This window comes from Protopterus annectens, chromosome 9.part0 (genome assembly GCF_019279795.1).
Source record: "Protopterus annectens isolate FY-2018-M chromosome 9.part0, PAN1.0, whole genome shotgun sequence".
Taxonomy (NCBI): domain Eukaryota; kingdom Metazoa; phylum Chordata; order Ceratodontiformes; family Protopteridae; genus Protopterus; species Protopterus annectens.
The window spans coordinates 1,534,715,373-1,534,737,577 of record NC_056743.1 but is presented as its reverse complement, the minus strand read 5'-3'; the positions used below and the strand labels follow the sequence as shown (position 1 = coordinate 1,534,737,577).

The window sequence follows — 22,205 nt, the reverse complement described above, 5'->3', positions numbered from 1 at the left end:
CACCCAAAGGAGCAGAACTGGTGAATTCTACTAATGCTGCATTTCACCGAGCATGCATTTTAGAATATGGACCATTTACTAACAAGGTCAAGAACATTATGATCAACAATTGTAATGTTATGACGGTTGATCAAGAAATAGTGAATATTACAGGTCCTATGCCTTTGTTTGTGTATAAAATGGGCTGCAATATTAAAATGTACTTGGAACAAGTGACAGTAAAGAAAAATTTAGATTATTGCAAGAAGCATACCAAAAAATGTGGTTGTTGTAATCAATATCATGCAATAATGGAAGATGAAGGGATCACATTAAATAATATTAATAAAACCAGAATCAGGTTTCGACAAGGTAATTGCAATTCTAGATTTGTGATCTATTTGGCGAAATGCATGATATGCTCAGGATATTACATAGGAAAAACTGAGAGAAGTTTCAGAAAACGTATTTATGACCACCTATACAGTATCAGGAGAAAGGACATAAACAATGCCCTTTACAGACACATTGAGACAATCACAGTTTTAAATTTGCTATTTTGGAAAACTTTACAATAGACCCTAGAGGAGGTAACCACAAGGCCACCTTAGGGTATAAAGAAGTATGGTGGCAATTATTTACAGATGCATCTACCTCACCGGGTCTTGATGATCATATACCTATCAAACCTTTATTAGTAAGGAAGCAATCAATGCACACCTAACAGTATTTCAATTATTAAATATGGAAAAAACCTTGCTATTAGTGAATAGAATAATATTTGTGCAATAGTAATGTTTTTTTCATTGTAAAGTTTTTTGTTGTGAAGTTTTTTTCCTATTCGTAAAAGAGATACTGGTAACAATGGAACAAACACTGTTTGATGCACTGAATGATTTTGTACATGGATTTGGGTTCAGCACACAAGCACTTTAATTCAGTGAACAATTAAAAATATTCAGCGAATAGTCAAAGGGTACATTTACAGCATGCCTTTTGTGAAGTGTATTGATTTGTGCATTTTATAATAATATTTTAATAATGTTTGTTTTTAACATTTTAAAGTATTTTTGCATAGGAACGCATTTATGTATTAGGGTACAACAGTTTATAGACATGTAATTTTGGTGCACTTATCACTTTAAGAAAACATGTACTATTCAGCTGGCACCAAAATGAAGTATTTAAACTGTAACAAAAATGTAATTAGATGTTCTGATGAAGCCCACATTAGGTGGGTGAAAGCGCTTAACAATTAAAAGGAGATTTTTTTATGCCAATGTTTTGTGCTGTCTGCAATTGTTGGTGGTTTTGATTTCGAGTGGGTTCATCACCTCAGCAGTCCGTGGACTGGCATTCTTGTAGCAACATTTTTGGTGACATTTGTATACTGAACGCTTCGTTGGTTCTGAATATTGGGCATTGCTGTGTTCATTCCTTGTGCTTGGTTCCAGGTACAGAATCTTTTCCATTTATCAGCATAAGATTTTCTAGTACTAGGCCTTCTAGCCTCCAAAATTACATCTATCACAGGTTTGCTGAGTGATGTAACTGGTGAAATTAGTTGATTAGCCATGCTGCAAGATTCAGAGCTTGGAGCTGAGTGTGCAGAATTTGATAGTTCTGCTGAGACAGTAGATAAGGTGTCTGAGGCAGGTACCATGGAGGAAGGTGTGACATATTGCGTAGGAGCGGGTATCAATGCTGGTGAGGCCAGTCTGGAGCAATCAGAATCAGTTTTGTTTTTTCTCGTCTAACTTTTAGTAAGACCTTGGAGAGCAGAGGCAGAGGGGGAAAGGCATAGACTGATAGGTTTTTCCAGCTGAAGGATAGAGCATCCACTTTACAAGCTTTTTTGTGATGAATTCTTGTGCAGAATTTGTCCAACTGATAGTTTTTGGGTGAGGCAAAAAGATCTGTCTGGGCTCCCCCATTTGCATGTCAACATGCTAAAGATTTGTGGATCCAATTTCCATTTGTGTGGGTCCATAAGATTTCTGCTTAGTTTGTCTGCCAGAGTATTTTGCTTTCCTGGCAGGAATTGAACTTGTAGATGTATTTGGTAAGTCAAGGCCATGTTCCAAAAAGCCATGGTAGTCTGCAAAGGGGGTAGGAATGGGTACCCCCCTGCTTGTTTATGCACCACATGACTGTGGAGTTGTCCGTCTTTATCAGCAGTTGTCCTGGATGAAGATAGTCCTTGAAGGCTGTCAGAGCATTCTGTACAGCTAGCATCTCTTTCTGGTTGATATGTAGGTGCATTTGATTCACCCTGAATGCATCTTCCTGCCAGATGTGCCCCCCCAAGCATAATCTGATGCGTCTGTAGTCAAGGTTTGGGTGGCAGGGGGTGGAATGAATGACAGTCCCTTGTTTTGGTGACAGGCCTCTGCCCACCATAGGAACTCTTGCTGCAGCAGGGAATGATAGGAATCATTATTTCCAGGCTGTGACAATGTTGATTCCATAAGCTTTTTAGGTACCATTGAAGTTTCCTCATATGCAGTCTTGCATATGGAATTAGTAGAATGCAGGAAGCCATGAACCCCAAGGCCTGCAGAATTTGTCTAGCAGATAGCTGGGTTTTTGTGGCCACTTGTTTGAAGTAAGTCATCAATTGAATTTGTTTTTCTGGCGTGAGGTAAGTCATCTGGGCAGTTGTATTCAAGCTTGCACCCAGGAATGTAATTATTTGTGGGGGTACCAGTTGTGATTTCTTTTCGTTTATGGTGTACCCTAGACAAGTTAGAAGCCTTTTTACAAATGCCAGACACTGCAGAAGTGTGTCCTTGTTTTCTTCCTGAATTAGACAATCGTCCAGGTAAGGATAAATTTGAATGTTTCTTTGTCTGCTAAATGCAATTACTGGTGCCAGGCACTTTGTGAAGACCCTGGGCACAGTAGATAAGCCAAAGGGCAGTGCAGAGAACTGGTAATGCAAATAGCCTGCTTTGAAGCGGAGGTATCTTCTGCAAGATTCCCTGATTGGGATATGCAGGTAAGCCTCTTTTAAGTCTAGAGTTACCAACCAGGCATCCTTGCCTAGCATAGGCAGTAACTGTTGTAGAGTCAGCATCTTGAATTTTGGAATGTCCAGAAATGTATTTAGAATGGATAAGTCCAGAATTGCACACCATAATTTGTCTTTTCTGGGTACCAGGAAAATTCTTGAATAAAAACCTTGTCCCTTTTCCTTTTCTGGTACTGGTTGAATAGCCCCCATATTCATGAGGGACATAACTTGTTTCTGGGCCTCTGCCCACTGCTTTGGAGGCAGATCTGGCCATTCGTTTGGGATTGGCAACGTGTGGAAATGAAATCTGTATCCCTGGGATACTATATTTAAAACCCACTTGTCCTGGGTTATTAGATGCCAATTTCGTGCATGAAGTGCCCGTTTTCCCCCCAAAGTGCTTGGTGATGGCAGAGGGAAGTCATTGAGACTGTTTACCGTAGGGAGGTGCTTTGTTACTTCCAGATTTGGAGGTGGAGGCACCCCATTGTTTTCTTCTGTAAGTTCCTTGTGACTGAAACCTGGAGCTTTTGTAGTGTCTGGGTTTGACCTGAGCAGCTCTGGTGGGAACTGGAAAGGACCAATTCTTAGTAGGCCAGTGCCTACTGAACCTGGGCGGCTGCACTTGTAGGAAATCTTTTACAGTTTGCATAGATTTAGCTTTATCTTCCATCTTTTTCAAAACGTCTGCCTTATTACCAAACAGACTGTCCTGTTGTAAAGGAGCATCCAACAATTTTGCTTTAACATGATCAGGCAGATTTTGCTCCTTGAGCCAAGCATGCCTTCTTATCACAGATCCAGTTACAGCGGCCCTGCAAGAGGCCTCCAAGGAATCAAAACCACATTGCAAAGTATGCTTTCCAACTTGTTCAGCTGAATGCAATAAATCCTGAAACACTATTTTCCACACAGTCAGAAATCAACATCATTTTCTGTTTAAGCCCATGACATGCTGCTGATATTTAAGCACATGAAACTGACAGTTTAAAGCCCTGATTGCCAAGGTTGCAGATGTGTAAACCTTCTTACCCCATCTATCCAGCACCCTGGAGTCTCTATCAGAAAAGGTAGGATTTTTAGCAGTAGAGGCCTTAACGCCCTTGGGACCCGGAGAAATGGTTTCAGGGTCAGCAGTAGGGTTTTTAAAAAGGAATTTGTGGGAGTCAGGAACCCTGTAATATCTGTCTGGCTTACTGGCAGCCAGAGGCAGGGAATCAGGAGCCATGCTGATTCTGAGAAAACATCATCAACAGTGTCTAGAACAGGAGGTATAGCCAGAGGCCTATGCTGAGGAAGAAGAAGGAAATCCCTAAGCCTCTTTTTAGATTCTGAGAAATCCTGACTCTCCCAGTGAAAGTGTTCCCTTAAGGTATGCAAAGTCTCTCCAAAAGAAAACTCCTCATGAGGAGATGCAGAAGGGATGGGTTCTTCTGCATCAGAGTCCTCATAAGGTGGGATAGATAATTCCTGATCAGAAAAGGAATCAGAAGAAATAGAAACCTGATCTGATGATTCATAGTCAGTGCCTTGCCTAGGCCTCTTAGCAGGAGGGGGATGGGAACCCCTGATCAAGGTAATTAAATCCTCAGCCATTTTGATAATTTGTTTTTTAAGCATAGGAGCCTGTGCACATGGCCCAAGCATCGTTTTTTTAGACATAGAAGTTGATTTTGGCCTAGGTTTTGAAGATGGCGTCGGTTTAATATACAAATCTTTAGGCCTGAAAACACCCTCAGAAGCCGATGCCTGCTTAGCACCTCCGGACCCATCTACGGTAGAGACTTCCACGGGTTCAATACTTAAAGTGTCTCGCGGCATACCAGACTCTGAATGGGTCTCAGTAGAGGCCTGCGAATCAAATGTATCGGGTATAAGGGGCTGCGAAAGCACCTCACTGAGTACCGGCGAACTGGCGACTGGCTTAGGAGAAGCTTCGTTGTCGGTTTTGGACCTCAACGGTCTATCTCTGTCTTTTTCTTTGTGTTTTTTGTGTATTCCGGTAGTCAGATTGCTAACCGATGACATTTCTGGATAGTTAAATCTTGAGCCAAAATATTTAGATGCAAAAATATACCGGCGCTTAATAGTGCGTTGATTAAATTTAGCACAAAACGTTGTGGTCAGGGCCTAGGCAAGGAATGCAGTACAAATGAAAATCCTTATGAGGTATTTGCTTCCCACAAGTAATACAATTATTAACTTTTACTGACATCGGTAAGGAGCAAGAAAAAGTTTCTCCAATGGGGTACTTAGCTTTAGGTTGAAGACTTTAGTTCTGAAACTCGAAAATGAAAATTTCAGGAGTCGGCCAACTGGCACTTGCGACCTGCTTCTGCTTTGGGCACCGCGCGGCAAGAAAGACCGATGAAAATAACGTCGGCTGCATGTTTTATACCCCTGGCGACCTGACGTCATGGAAGAAGGGACAGTAACTGACGCAGGACCCAAGACTTTGTTAATCAGGCCGACTGAGGGCAACCTGCCAGCAGATTACCCAAATGTAATGACTGCAACAGTGAAACACAAATAACATCAGTACTACAAATTAACCTGCCAAACATTAGTGGGTGCATGTATCACAAAAGCTGGAAAAAGGCATTTAAAAAAGCAGTCATATAAAACAGGTGGGAATAATGACTTCTTATCATAACAGCAAAATGTTCCATATTATCCTGGAATGTGAATAGTCTCAGAGGTATAGGCAAAAAGAAAAGAAAACCTAATTGTATAAAAAACTTAACTGTATTAAGAAATGTAGAGTGCAAAAAGCAATGCTATAGGAGAAGCATTTGAAAGAAATGAACATGTGAATTTGATAAAGAAAGGATTTCAGGATGGATATTCCGCAGAATATCAGGGTCAAAGGAAAATATAAGTACTTATATTAAATGTTAGAAGAGCTCATTAATGACAGAAGATGGGGAAAAAAGATAATGGCACATTTGTTGCAGTAAGAGGTTACTGGCAAGGGATGAGGATTACACTGACAGGTATTTATATTCCACCTAAAACTGATATTTTGGAGCTTAAAATTTGAGAGAAATAATCAGCATTCAGCAGAGACCATTACTTATAGATGGAGATTGGAACTTGACTTGCAACAATGAGGATGTATCTGGGAACCTAGAAAGGAAAATATAACAAAAGAGGGTAGATTTCTGAAAAATAATTATGAAAAAAATTGGAATGGAAGACGTGAATTCAGTGGCAGGAACTCGGACAGAATTGACATATCTCCCAAGGTACAATAACTGGGCAACACTACACAGAAATTATATTTCAGAGGAACATGTGCATTTAATTGAGAGCTTTGACACATGTTCAATAACTACTTCAAATCATGTGCCAGTAATTACTAATATGAAAGTGCAGGGTAATAAGGTAAAGAGGAGACAATGGCACTTCTCCACCTACCTGTAAAATGAGAGGAATTTAAGGAATGGATAGTGGAAATTATTCAGGAGTTATTATGAAAAACAGAAAGCACTCTATGAGTTACAGCTAGTGATTGGGATAAAATGAAAGTGGGGTTTAAAATAGGGTAGAAATAAAAGAAAAGGTGACATGGTTAAGAAGTAACAAGAATAATTTAGAGAGGCTGATAAAAAAAAGTATTGCACAACAAGTAGAATATCACAGAACAAGAAGAGATGCAATTGCAGGGTGCTAAAGAGAAAATAAGGCAGCACCTGGTTAAAATGTGTTAGTTTAGAAAGGCTGCTGTTAAAGCAAATGTTTTTTGATAACTCAACAATAAAAACACTTTTGGAAAATCAGCTTAGGAAACAAAGAGAAGAAAAAGTTGTTGTGTTATTACCAAACGTAGGGAGCCCATAACAAGAAAAATAATCATAGATCCTGTAGAGGTATTAGCTATATGACGGAAATTTTATGAAAATATGTATAAAGCAGATACATGGAGAAACCAAAAAAAAAAAAGCACAAATGGAAATATTTATGGAAGATTTAAATATGCAAATGTTAGAGATAGACAAGGCTCAACAATTAACAGTTAAGATTGTAGATCATTGTGTGTATAGCACCTATACAGCCACTGTAGCTAGACAGCACGTGTAAATAAGTGACTGAGCACTTGCAGGATCAGCGTCATTTTGTGTAGTCTGTCAGAGCGAATGCAGTCAAGAATGGAGATGCACATGTGAGTGTGCTTGAAGTAATGAGTCAGTCAAGCTAGGTTGAATACATGCTCCAGTTACAGCTCCTTATGTGCGTATGAAGAATAAACATCTTAAACGCATCACAGTGCCTCAATGTCTCATTTGAATACAAGAGACACACATCATAGTGTCAGAATGGGATCCGAAGTGAAGCACCTTGCAAACAATGAGGTATGAAGTTAGAAGTGGAGGAATATACAGGAGTTAACTCACAAATAGATCAACGGTTATTCAAAGGTACTTAAACTCATTTAAATGATTTTCAGTCACCACTTATTTGGAGTCTGACAACAGAAGGTACTGCAAGATATGCCAGAAGTAAGGCAGTGGATGTATAACTTGTGCCAACACAGCTAGCTGGAATTTTGTAAATAATTATATGTCATTTATATATCAAACTGATTTGTACAGATGCTTGTGTTGAAAATGTATTTGTGAGGTTTGTTTGTGTTTAAATGTATCAACAGTGCATCCAGATGGAATGAAAAGAAATATACATGTATTATTCTGACTGAATAAACTGTATATGTTTTAATAAAGGAACTGGGACAGCAAAGATTAACCAGCTAGCTTTCTTTAAGAAAAATAAGGGAAATGTAAATGAGCTGTTAAACCATTAAAATGGCATCCAGAGTGTTCAATAGGACTGGAGATGGTGGGTCTGGAAGAAGCCTTTGTTCATTAGCTCAGTAAAAAGAGAAGAAGCCCCATGCACTGCCATAAACATTTAGATATGTACTCTAGCTGTCTATGCTAAATTTCTGTCTCAGTTCAAAGAGGAATAGTGTGAGCACCTAGAGTCAGGTGACCAGAAGATGTCATTCTGCAAGCCATCTTGGATATTATATTTTACAGGGAGTAATCTCTGAGGAGGAAGTATTCTGTTTTGGGGAACCTGACTAGAAAGACTGCTCAAGTATTTAATTGTGCCTTGCTCTATCAAGTTATTAGGGAATAGTAATTTTCCTAGATTCAGTTAGGAATACAGTGAAGCTTAGTTTAGATATTGTATTTCTTTATTTGCCTGAGTCTGTCTATCAATGTTATTTTCAATATTTTCTGTGCTTTACTGTGAATATATATTCAGTATTTTCATGGGCTTTTATTATTTATTATTAAATATATTTACAACCTTTATTGTGGCTGGTCCTTGTAGAAAGTATTTAACCTTTGACAGTGCTTATATTTATTTGGTGACACTGTGTGGGTCCAGCTGTCTTGGTGTACTACCTTTTGTATTAGTATTAATATTACACAGTATACTTGGACACCCTTTGTTAAGGGCCTTATAGTAGCTGATTGTGGAGTGTCTGGTGGCAGTGATAACTACCTTAATACTTTGGGCAGAAGGGGACAGAGCAGGTAAATCTGTGCCAGCCATTCCCAGGTGTGTGTGTGTGTGTGTGTGTGTGTGTGTGTGTGTGTGTGTGTGTGTGTGTGTGTGTGTATGTCAGCTACTTGGAGCAGGGACATGAAGTACTTGGCTTACAGAAAGGATGCTGGAGCTCTTGGCTTGGACACTCAGCTGAGGAGCAAACCCTATAGCTGTACCAGTGGGGACCTGGAGGGAGACAGAGAGATCGAGAGTCCGGGCTGAGTGTGTGGTCTGTGTGCTCTTAAGGGAAATTGTGCTTGATGCAGAGGTCAGCATCTGGAAATAATGAGTGCATCCATTTGTATTCCAAGTCCACATCCCTCTCCAGTGTCAATGGTGAGGATTCAGGCTCCTTGATCACTGGCCCAGTGTAGGGATGTCACATGGTGAAGCATCCAAAATGTTTGAAATAATTACAGAGATAAACAAAATGTCTGAAACTGCGACATACTGATATAAGTATTCAAAATAAATAAAAACGTGTTTGGAATAATTTCTGAAATGTCAAAATGCACGAAAGGGCTAAAACAATCGCATTTTTTTGCAATGTACTAATTTTTTGCATTAACTGAAACTTTTCAACGTATCTGAAGTGGCTCGAATGTTCCCAGTGTTTGCAGTGTTAAAGTGAAGTCTTTTCAGAGAGATTGCTGTACATTTGAGCATACTTACAAGTACCTATGCTTATATTGAAATGAATTTTGTTGTTATGGGAGAGGGATTTCTCAGACCTGGACCACTGGTGTTTTATAATAATACTGCTGAGAACTGGCGAGTGTTTGAGCAAGAATATGATATTTTCATACAGGCTGCATTTTCTGACAAAGTGCATGTACTAGAGCATTCATACTTCTTAATTTAGCTGGCTCAGTAGCCATTGAAAGGGAACATTTATTGTGTATGCACCTGCCGTGTATGCAGGGAAGGGGGAGAACCACCATATTGCAATACAGGCTGAACAGTGCATAAAATGTAAATTTAGAAAAATGTGCAACCCTCAAATGAATATTACTATGGAAAGTACTCGAAACTCTCCTTAGCATGTAGAACATCGATGTCTGTGCAGTAACAGAAACGCACTCGAAACTCTCCTTAGCATGGAGAACATCGATATCTGTGCAGTAACAGAAACCTGGTTCAAGGCTCCCGAGAGTACCCCAGCACTACCAGGTTATACCTCATACCATGCTTTTCGGCCCCAAAACTTGGACCGAACCAAAAAAGGAGGGGGAGTATCAATATTCGTCAAAGATACCCACACCTCCAGGTTGGTGGCACAGCACGAAGCATCAGAGACTATCCATGTGCAACTAACAGTGGGTAAAACTGCCTTCCAGTTTATAGCCTGCTACAGACCACCCTCCCAAACCCAGGAACCCCACTCAGCCTTCCTGAGAACACTGGAAAATATGAAGGTCTCTCCAAACACCATTATATTGGACAACTTCAACTACCCAATCATAGACTGGGAGCATTACTCTAGCTCCAACACCCTAGCTGAAAGGTTCCTAGAATTTATAAACTCAAATGCTATGGAACAACTTGTTACCACTCCCACAAGAGGGGAAAACATACTGGACCTGATCATCACCAACATGGGGACTCTATGCTCCAGACCAGAAGTGTATCCCTCATTGGTAAGATCAGACCATAAACTAATCTCACTGGATATTCACATCCCGACTCCACCCCCTGCCCTGAAAACCACAGTGAAAAACTTCTCTAATGCAAATTTCACACTCCTCAAAACCGAGGTGGCATCCTTCAAAGCCCCGGGCCTGTGGAAAATGCAGCCCAGACTGCAGAATCCTTTATAAACGCATTCTATGAACACCTTCAGGAATGCATGGATCATACAATCCCAAATAAAACCAAGTCCCAATCCTTCAAAGGCAGACGTCCTGTCTGGTGGACCCCAGCCATAAACAAACTATACAATAGAAGGAGGAAGCTACTACATGATAGAGCAAAATCCCAAAAAGGGAAGGCATCTCTGATCAGTATTAGCAAAAAAACTACGGGCACTCATAAAATCGTCTAAGGCCAGCTTTGAGAGAAAAATTGCACAGGACACTAAGGATAATCACAAGGCTTTCTTTAGTTATGTTAGGAACCTGGGTGGGAATTCCCAGATATGCTCAGAATTAGTCCAAAATCACAAAAAATACATCGAACCCACAGACAATGCCAACATCTTAGCTGACAGGTTCAGCGCAAACTCCCCTCACCAAAAGGGCAAATATCTATCCCAGCAGAGTGCTGCCCCCCCGACATCTCAGATGCTCAGGTAAGAGCTGCCCTCTCCAAAGCAAAAAACACAGCATCAATGGGACCAGACGGTGTCCCGGACGGCCGCGTACATGAACTCCAAGAAGAGCTAAACCCAAACATAAAACTACTGTTCAATCTCAGCCTTACTACAGGATATGTACCCAAAGAGTAGCATACAGCAACAGTGGTCCCTCTCCACAAAGGTGGTGCCTCAACGGATCCTGGAAACTATCGCCCCATAAGCCTGACTAGCTTGGTCTGCAAAGCTATGGAAAGGATCATCATGGACCTCATAAATAAAGATATTGGGGACCTACAGACACTGGATCCTACCCAGTTTGGCTTTGTTAAGGGCAGATCCTGCCTCTTAAACCTGGTTGATTTATTTGAAACAGTCACTAAGGCCATTGACGAGGGGAAGGTGGCCCACACAGCCTACCTGGACCTCGCAAAAGCCTTCGATACAATACCCCACTCAGGCTCACCAGCTTAAATATAAACCCCTATGTCACTAGATGGGTTGCAAACTGGCTCAAGGACAGAACCCACATGGTTAGAATTGCTGGAGCCATGTCAGACTCCAAACCAGTTACAAGTGGCATCCCACAAGGCTCAGTCCTGGGACCTCTCTTGTTCGGTATATATTTCTCGGAGGTACAGGCCAACACGGAAGGACTGTGGCTGACCAAGTTTGCAGATGACTGCAAACTGGGCACCATAATCGACACTCCAGCTGACACAAGCATCCTCCAAAAGGGCCTCATAGAAACAGACAACTGGTGCCAGAGCCATGGCCTCAAGCTAAACGCCAAAAAGTGTATAGTCATCCCCTTTGGCAAAAACAAAGTGCCCACAAATTACCACATAGGTGGTAATCCATTAAGTACAGAAGAAGTAATTAGGGACCTGGGGACCCAAGTTGATAGCAATCTCTCATTTGACAACCACGTGGCCAAAGTGGTTAGAAAAACATTTTATATAGCCCACCTAATCATGAAGGGATTCACATCTAGATCAGGGAGGTCATCGTGCCTCTTTACTCATCCCTCATCAGGCCCATAATTGAGTACAATGCCCTTTTGGGATGTACTTTACCAGACACCTGCAGCAACTGGAAAGACCCCAAAAGTACCTCACCAAGAGGATCAAAGGGCTCAAACAGATGCCATATGCTGCCGGTTAAAGAAACTCCAGCTCTACTCAGTGGCATACCGCCTGTTCAGAGGCGATCTGTGCCTGACGTATAAAGCCATGTCCAACCCGGAATTAATGGACATGCTGCACCTCAGAAAATCCAAATCCCATCGAGCTACGCGTTCAAGAGACTTGAACCTCAGCACTGAAATAAATAGGACATGCTGGAGGGACAGATTCATAACCCAGAGGCTCCCTTCACTCTGGAATAAAATCCCAGTCCAGGTTAGGCAGAGTCCCTCATTGACTCTCTTCAAGAGGAATCTTGATGAGTGGATGGGAGATCGTAGGTTTACCTCGGGTATCACTTCTGTGTCACTGTTAGACAGAGGCACAGTATACTAACCTCGAAAAAGGGCATAGCAAAATTATTTTAAAATGGGTGGTGAAAGCCAAACACACTCTGGCTAGGCTTATAAATGCCCTAGGGCAGATAGCCTAGTATGAACCTATGAACCTATGAAAGGCACATGTTTTAAACAAGAAATCAAAAGTCTTGTGAAACTATAGCAGTATATATTACAGACTTGAGAAATAAAACTAAAGCGTGCAGATTTGGTGATCTACGAAATGAGATGATAAAAGACAAGCTTGTGTGTGGTGTTGATAATGATGCAGTGAGAAATATTTTGCTTCTTGACAGTGATTTAATAATGAGCAATGTCAGAGATTTGTCAAATATATGAGCTTACAGAAAAGCATTCAAATATACTTACGAATGAGACAAACGTGCATGCAGTGTCTGCCATTGTGAATGTTGATAGTGTACAACATAAAGCTAAGATGAAAAAGAAAAAAAAACAAAGGGTGTGGTAGTACCCAACCTTAACTATAAACCGAATGAGGCCACAACACCAGGCCTTATTGTTAATTCTTGTAATTGTGGAAGCAGTAAAGATCCTAAACAAGAGAAGTGATTAGCTTTTGGTCAGCAGTGTCATAAATGTAAAAAGTGGAATCATTTCAAAAGGCTTTCCAAGTCTAAAGTGGCATATACTGTTATTAAAAGACAGCATCCGAAGAAGCAAGTAGAACAAATAGAGCTGTGAGCAAACTTTCTATGTCTCTGACTGAAGAAACAGTTAACACAGTAGATTATCGGTTATTGGCAAAGAGTGAAATATTTTGTACTGTAAGGATTAATGGAAAACCTGTAGAGCTTAAAGGATACACTGTATCCAAGTGCAATGTTATATCAGCACAAATGTCTGCCAGGGTGAAAGCTGGTGAGAAACTTGATTCAGCAAAGTGTGAAAAGCTAGTTGCTTATGGTGGTGAAGAGATTCAAACTGACGGTGCAGTAGTTCTCACATGCCATTCTGTTGGGGGCAGCTATGACTTGCGGTTTTACATAGTCAAAAGATACATGCAGTCATTGTTAGACCTCAAAGACAGTTTGAGAATGGGACTGACTGCATTTAGTAGTCTGAACAACAATGATAGTTTTACACAGAATATTTTCAGTGAATATGCTGATATTTTCAAAGATAAGCTTGGCAAACTTCCAGTCACATATTCCATGAAGTTAAACCATGAAGTAAGCCCAGTTGTCAGACCAGCAAGGAAGGTTCTGGTAGAAATGCAAAGCAAAATAAAAGCAGAACTTAAAGTGGTGCATTTGAGTGTAACCACTCCAGTAAAAGAACTAAATGAATGGGTATCCTCCATGGTCATAGCTCATAAGAAAAGCTCAGATGATATGTGAATATGTATTGATCCAAGAGACTTTAACAAAGCACTTAAACGTCATCATCCAATTCGCACAGTAGAAGTAGATGCTCTCATGCCAAATGCCACTGTTTTTTCAGTCTTAGAAGCAAATAGTTCCTTTTGGCAAAATTCGCTGGATCACAAATCTTCATTGTTAACCACTTTCAGTACACCATTTGATAGATACAAATTTTTGAGAATGCCATTTGGGATCAGTTTTGCCACTGAAGTATTTCAACGTGTGATGAAACACATTTTTTCAGGTTATCCATGGGCTATCATAGCAGACATTACTGTAGGGGGCAATGTTGAAGACCAACATGGTAGAGATCTCAAGAAAGTTCTAGACTGTGCACATGAAGTAACTCAAACTGAATCCTCATAAGTGTAAAAATCAAACTGAAAGAAGTTACCTATGTAGGTCATTTGCTTACCAGTTCTGGCTTACAACCAGATCCATCTAAGCAAGCAGCAATTCTTGAGATGCCAGTTCAAGAATATGGAACTCTTTAGAACGTTTTCTTGGTATGGTCAACTATTTAGGAAGGTTCATCCCAGACCTGAGTGAGATTTCAGCACCCTTACATGAGTTGACACACAAAAATGTAAGTTGGTCCTGGTTGGAAAACCACCAAAAAGCATTTGACGTTCTGAAACAGAAAGTTGCCAGTCCACCCACACTGAGAAATTATGATGTTCACAAACCTGTAACTCTTTCTTGGTGCAGCATGTCTTCAAGAAGCCATACCAATAGCCTACCCTTCCAGAACTTTAGTCCAAGCTGAAATGCAGTATGCACAAATTGAAAAAGAGCTTTTGACAGTAGTGTTCGCATGTTCGAACTTCAATGATTATATTTATGGCAAACCTATTCAAACTAAGACTGATCACCAACCTCTAGTGACAATTCTAAAAAAGCCAATACATACAGCTTCAGCACACCTGCAACACGTGGTGTTAAAATTGCAAATATCTGAACCTTGCTACTGCTTTGTCAAGAGCACACATACAAACAACAAAACAGCATGTAAATGAGAAAGCAGACTTTGAAGTCATGGAAGTCAGAAAATGTTCCTCGTTACATCTTGAGGAACTCAGAAATCATACTGCTTAGACCCAATTCTCCAGAAGCTGCGACATTTTATCAGTCACAGATGACCAGCATGACAAACTAGTTTACCACATGACAAACAGAAGTATTTTCTTTACAGAGATCAGCTCATTATGGAAGATGGAATAATCATGAAAGGACCTAAAGTGGTAATTCCTACAACATTACAACAGGAATATATCAAAATTCTGCATTGTGGTCACCCAGGTACTGATTCAACCAAAGGATGGGCAAGAGACATATTATTTTGGCCTTCTATGTCAAAAGACATACAGAAAGAAACTCTAGCATGTTCAATTTGCTATAGTACTAAATTGCACCAAATAAAAGAACCACTTCAGCTAAACCAGATTCCTGAATTACCATGGCTGATGGTTACTGATATTTTCAAATGGAATGGTCAATATTACTTAGTATTAGTAGACTTATTGAAATTGGTTTGAAATTGACCTTCTTCCTAACTTAACATCCAGCACTTTCATTACGAAATTGAAGAGACATTTTTCTGTCCATGGTAGTCCGCACAAAGTTGTAAATGACAATTGTACACAGTTAGGCAGTTCAAGAAATTTGCTGAGTCTTGGGACTTTGCCCATGTTACTAGTAGTCTTAAGTATCCACAGTCCAATGAATTAGCTGAGTGTGCAGTTCAAAGTGCAAAACATTTGCTGGAGAAATCCAAGAGAGATGGTACCAATGTTTTTGTTAACCTACTTAATCTCAAAAACATTCTTGAGATAACTTGCTTGGTTCATCTGCTCAGAGATTAATGTCCAAACAGACAATAACAACTTTGCCAATCAGTAAGCAACTGTTAATACCAAATGTAAAGAACAACAGAATGGTCAAGGCTCAACTTCTGAGAAAACGTCAGTCACAAAAGTTGTACTACAATAAGTCCAGCAAACCTCTTAGACCATTAAGACAGGGAGAGATTGTGAGAATGCAAACATCTAAAAGATATGACTGACTGGGTATCATCAAAACCTTTTAGAAGAACTGAGATCTTACATCATACAATCTGATGGAATGGATTTCAGAAGGAATCAAAGACACTTACTACCAGTCTCCAAACCAGTGACACAGCAGATTGCCTGTGCCAAAGGCTCTGTTTCTCAGAGTGACCTACACTTCTTCAAATTCCAGAGGACAGTGTACTTTCTTCAAACAATCCTGATGTAACCTCTGAAGTTCTAGTTGAGAAGGAATCCCCAGACTGTCCCTGTTGCTAAACCCAGTCAAAGCTTTTATGTGACCAGATTGGGTAGAATTTCCAGAGCCAACCCGAAACGCAGAGCGACTTGGACTTGAATTCACTTGTTGTCAGTTGTTAATGTGATCTCTAGCTTGTTAAAAAATATCTTGTTCTCCTACTGTATGTCAAACAAATCAGTGAGGGAGGATGTAGATCACTGTGTGTATTGTATCTAGTCAGCCACTGTAGCTAGATAGCACATGCATACAAGTTACTGAGCATATGCAGGATCAGTGCCATTTTGTGTAGTCTGTCAGACTCAATGCAGACATGAATGGAGATGCAGATGCAAGTGTGTTTGAAGTTATGAGTCAGCCAGTTAGCTTGAATACACATGTTCCAGCTACAGCTCCTGATGTGTTTATATACAATAAATATCTTAAACCCATTAGAGTGCCTCAGTGTCTCATCTGAATACAAGAGACCTGCGACAAAGATAGGAGGAAATTAGAAAAATGGTGATGTAGAACCAATCTGCAGGAAAGTCTCCAGGAGTAGATGGTATTCCAACTGAAATTTGGAAGCAAGGAGGGAAGAAAGCCAAAGATCTGGAAGGCTTTAAGAGTAGTTTAAAAAGAGGGGAAGCACCAATGTCCTGAGGAAAAGCTGTAGTGGTTGTAATACCTGAAGACAGTAAATATCCATCAGACCCAACTTCATGCAGTCCCATTTCAATTTTAAACCTTGATTATAAAATGTTTATGTCTATAATGGCCAAAAGAATGACAAATACGGTGCCAGAATTGATAAATATGGATCAAAGGACAATGTAAGGAAACTCCACTGTTGTTGGTGGGTCTTGATGCACAGAAAGCATTTGACAAAGTAGGCTGGGATTTTATGAGAAATGCAATAGAAACATTTGCTTTTCCTGATACAATTAATAAGGTTAATTTGGAGGATATATGAGGGTGGGAGGGGTTCTCTTCTGATAGATTGTCTTTGAACAGAGGAACCAGGCAGATACTACAAAAACTGAGAAACTGAAAGCTCTTGCCTATGGATATGGATGGCAGGATACAAGCAGTGAAAATGTTTTTAGTCATAGGTTCATAGGTAAGTACCAGAATATCGGCCCTAGTAAAGATTCTCTGGCTTTCCCCATCCAAAAATTATTTTCCTGTGCCCCTGTCGAGCGGAGCTACAGAAGTGATCCCTGGGGTGAATTTCCTATTTCCCATCCAATCGTCAAGATTTTTCTTAAAGAGGGCTAATGAGGTGCTCTGCTTGACATGAGTGGGCAGTCAGTTCCAGAGTATGGGTAGTCTCTGGGAGAGGAACCTATCCTTTCAGCATGTTTTGTTTATTGTGGTGACAAGGTTTAGGTCCCTGGAGCATGTGGCTTGGAGGGTTGGGATTTCTTTAAGTCTAGCATGTCCAACATGGGTTTGACATGGCTTTGTATGTTAGGCAGAGATAGCCTCTAAGTAGGCGATATGCAACAGAGTACAGCTGGAGTTTTTTTTAGACGGTCTGCATAGGGCATCTGCTTGAGGCTGGTGATCCTCTTTGTGAGGTATTTCTGTGGCCTTTCCAGTTATTGTAAATGTCTCGTTTAGTACATACCAAATGGGGCCCTTTAGTTTTATAGACAAGTCAGGTATATCATTATCAACCATAGGAGAAGTTGTAGCTAGTAATTAATAAACGGTTGAGGAATTTTATCTGGGAAGTAAACAGGGCAAAAGTCAAGTGGAATAAGTTAATCCTTCCAACAGAACAAGAAGGTTTAGGATTACCTGATTTGAAGGGATATTTTAGAGCTACACAGTTAAGGCTCTAAACACAAAGTAAACTTTATTGTCATTCAGATCTGCACATAGTGCAGCTAAACAAAATTATGTTGTTTCATTCCCAGTGCAAGAGACATATAAACATACATACAATTACTATTTAAGAATACTAGGACAGACACAGACATTACATGCATCATTTAGGGTACTGCACAAGTATATATTGAACAAACTTGAATTTTCACATTAACAGGTACCTGTAAAGCAAAAATATTGCAAACAGTATTGCACTGGTTGAGTTTTTAGTTGAAGGTAGACCAGAAGCTGCTGTTAAAAAGGGATACTTAGGAGGGCATATAAAATATTCCATGATAACTATAGGAATCAATCAGGGGAGGTCGGAAAAGACTGGGAAGAAAGGTTATATAAGCAATTCACAAAGTAACAATGCAAGGACATATCTATGGCTCCCGAATATGCAACAAAATCTAGAAGATTTAGGATTTCTGTCTGGAAGTGTTTGCACAGGTACTTTTATAGCTTAAGCAGACTATAAAACGTTTTTTCCTCAGATATATGGCAAATGTTGGGGGTGTAATGGGGAAAAAGAGGTACCTGGGAGCACATGTTCCCAGAGTGAAATGGGTTGGCAGGCTTTAAAAAATCCCCACACAGCTTCCTGTCAGGAATACTGGGCAAGCAAATGAGGGCAACTACGAGCTGTGATACGGGATCTGAACTGCCTAGACATTGCAAAGTCTTGTTAAGTTTAATTATGGTGGCTGCCAAAACAGCAATTATTAGAAATTGTAAATCAAGGTCTAAACCAACCATATTTGAAGTAGTGAATATTGTAACAAAAGATAAAGGAACAAGAAGTGAGGTCTTTAGAAAAGGGTAGGAGTAAATTCCACAGAAAAAATGGAAATTGTGGGAACAATACGTGCAGAAAAATGTTTTGGAACAGAAATGAGGTTTAACAGAAGGCAGAAATTGAACAATTTATGTGATGCTGGTTTCATTACATTGTTTATAAAATATATGTGATGTACAATATTTGTTAATGTGAACTTATTAATATAGTTGATTACTTTTATATAATTAATTTTCCAATGTCAGAAGTGATAATTCAATAAAGGTGTTTTTTTAATGATCTGGGGGTGGGGGCATGTCCATATCCTACATTCTGCAGAAATAACCTAAGGAAGACTAAACCATGACTATGCCTGAATTCTTTATGAAAAGTTATCACTACATTAGCTGATTACACCCACCTGAGAAGGAAAAGTAGTGACAAGTCTCTCCCTGCAAGATATAATGAACACAAACAGCGATCATCTTTCCTCTGTTTATTTTATATCCTGACATTTGTGCAAAACTGACCCAGTTCATCAAAAGCAAGTATATGTCTGTATCTGACAGACAATCAAATCTGCAAAAGAGATATGGTTTCAAATGTAACTCATTCAACCTGTTTCTCTGCAAGGCTGACTTCTGAAGATGTTCACCACAGGCTCCAAATATATAAACAGAAGAGGGTATAAGGGACAACCCTGCCTAGTCCCATATATAAAACAAAAAGAGTTGAACATCCTAGCACCCAGCTTCACCCAAAAATCAGAACCCTGCTAAAAAGGCTTCATTAAATTAACAGACCTCTGCAAACCCCATATGAATCATCAGTCTGAAAACATACTCCCAATTTACTTGGTCAAATGCCTTTTCAACATCAAATGTAGTGATTATTAGGTTTTGACTTCTTTGGTCTGCATTGTCAAGAAGTCGAACAGTTTTTATTAAATCAAATGAGTACATTACTATCTTTTTTTTCACTAATACGCCTGCAAATAAATTGTGATCATGATTTAAGAATGTTTGGCATTATGATTCAAGCAAAGTTACATCCCTACCCAATTTTCATATTATATTCCAATGGTCAAGACAAAATTCAGTAGATTTGTTAAGTTATGAATACATTCAACTGTCAGCTTTAAGACCATCCAGTCCTAGTTTTCTTTTCTTGTTTGTTCGATCATTTAAAGTTTCAATAGCTTCTTCACATGTTTTTCTAAACAAAAAAGTCCCCATCTCCAAAGAAAGTTTTGGAAGACTTGAGTTTCCCAGATATCTGTCTATTTTCTTAAAGTCAGTCAGGACATAAACTTGCAAGTATAATAAGCTACTAAGTTTAGAGATATATGTGAAGTTACCAAAACTGGATCCCTAATTTTATTGACTACCCTTTTCAACCATCTGCTGCTTCAGTTTTAAAGCCTATAATTTTGACTTACTTGAAACAGCTGCTCCACTACACTTAAAGGGTCACTGGAAAGCACAGGGATTGCTATCTTAGGACCAACACACGTTTTTGAAAGGGTACAGAACAACCACTACAACCCTGAATCTAAAAGAAATGGACGCTGCAAAACTAACCAGGGTCACATTCCTAGACCCCGAATAAGCATTTGACTGGATCAAAACAGTCAAAAGAAATTAATGTAAATGGTTGTAAGCATATCTCTTAAGCTACCTGAAAGATAGAACTTTTAGATCAGCAGGGAATTCAACCCCATAATGTCCCGTAAATATTCTTTTTGGAAGTTCCCTAGAGCTCAGTCTTGGGGTATTTACTATTCACCAAGTTGATCAATAACATTTATGGCGTTCCCTGTATTAATTCAGTTCTATATGTGATGATTTGGCTATCCAGTGTACACTACACTCTACAAACACAAGAAACAGGCCACTAATATGGCAGCTGGCAAAGAGAATAAAGGAGCTTTTAACATACCACTTCCTGTGGTTCAGTGGTCCAAGGTTTGATTCCCTTAGCCTCCACTGCCCAACTGTGTGACTCTAAGCAAGTCATTTAACCACACAGTGCTCCTGGGCTGAGTGTGAAAATAGTCCATGTTGATCAGTACTTTACCCTAGTCAATAAATACAGCTAAAATAATATAAAGCCCACCCTGCTGCATGCATAATTTAACCAAAGAGATCTCAGCATATTTTTGATAAAGTCCAAGTTGTAAGTCAGTAGTTCAACATGACTGTACAATTGCATCTCCCAGAGAGAGTACACCCATAACTACCAAATAATTTTGGGATCAAGGAGTATAACACAATACAGCTTTTCCTTTGAGATTGCATTGATAAACCTATGCAAGTTACACTCCATAAAGGGCACTTGTTATAGGTTCTTAAACTTCTTAACAGAAACTCACTTTACCATGAAGAAGAATGTACGAATTCTTACAAGTAAATATGCTCTACCAACAACTACTGCAAATTCCAACAGCAGCACCTAAAGGCTTCAAAATATACTTAACAAAATTTGGGGTTAGCCCAATGGGTCCATCATTAGGAGATGGTGGAGCAGAAAGCATGTAGGCCACATCCTTCAGAGGAAAAATGGGTATATGGTGCATATCCTGGGAGCAGGCTTTGGCTCCCCAAGTCACCCCTTGGTGGTAGCCTTTATTAGGTGGTGTCTGGAAGCATGCACTTGCATGAAGAAAGGCACAGTGGGTCCCCTTAGTGATGTGAGTAACATATTTACCCACTTGGGGTGGAGACAGGGCTCCAAAAAGTGCACTCATTTGCCAGAATGCCATCAAGGGTAAAAGCAACACACAGGGCTGCCTCCATGACTGCCTAGAGGCTCTCACCTCCTCGTGTGCTACTGGATAAATCCCTCATAAGGAAGAAAGAATTGGCTTATCCTGGTAGGGCACAGCTTAACTGTTGGCAGTCATGTGGGCAAAAAAGACAAAGGAGAGGGGAAAAAAGTATTTACAAATCTGCTACAAAATGGGATCTGGTGCACTCAGCAACCCTTAGAAGAACCAATATGATTAATAATAAAGGTGAAGTGACTGGCCTCCTTTAGTTGGCTCTGTCAGATCTGTCAGCCTATAATGCATTCAAAGTCATGTACCAGCCCTGGTCTTGGTGAAAAAAATCTTGATGTAAAGCTAGCTTAGCAAGTACATTTAGAGTATATGCATGGTTAGCATAACCACTTACATTAACTTCTCGTGCATAATGCTTTTCCTTGTCCAGAACACACCTCTTTGCAAACTCTGTAAGAGCCTCCTTCATATATCGTTCGTGGCATTCCAGTACTTTTTCCATGCTGACTGGAAGCCTCTGTAGTTTTGATTTCATACCAGTGTCATAAACGTTGATGCTCTCCTTTTTTGCTTCTTCATTGACAGCTTTTGTCATCCGAGTCAGAGAGCTTTCAATACAAGGAATAGCATTACTCATTAATGCTTCAGTATATTCTAATGCAAGAGTAACCCAGGCTGTAAGGGAGAAAAACATGGGGTAAGTTTAGCCTCATTATACTGTACCACATCATGGAAGAATACAACTACAACA

At 39.9% G+C, this 22,205-nt stretch overlaps 1 protein-coding gene across 1 annotated transcript in view; it reads right to left on the bottom strand.

Moving 5' to 3' along the window:
• Window positions 1-22,205, bottom strand: part of LOC122812165 (guanylate-binding protein 1-like) — a 789,313-nt gene that overhangs the window by 474,517 nt on the left and 292,591 nt on the right. Inside the window, exon 6 of the mRNA XM_044084488.1 lies at window positions 21,849-22,129. Within this exon, the coding sequence (XP_043940423.1) occupies window positions 21,849-22,129 (281 nt within the window). The remainder of the gene's footprint in view (window positions 1-21,848; window positions 22,130-22,205) is intronic.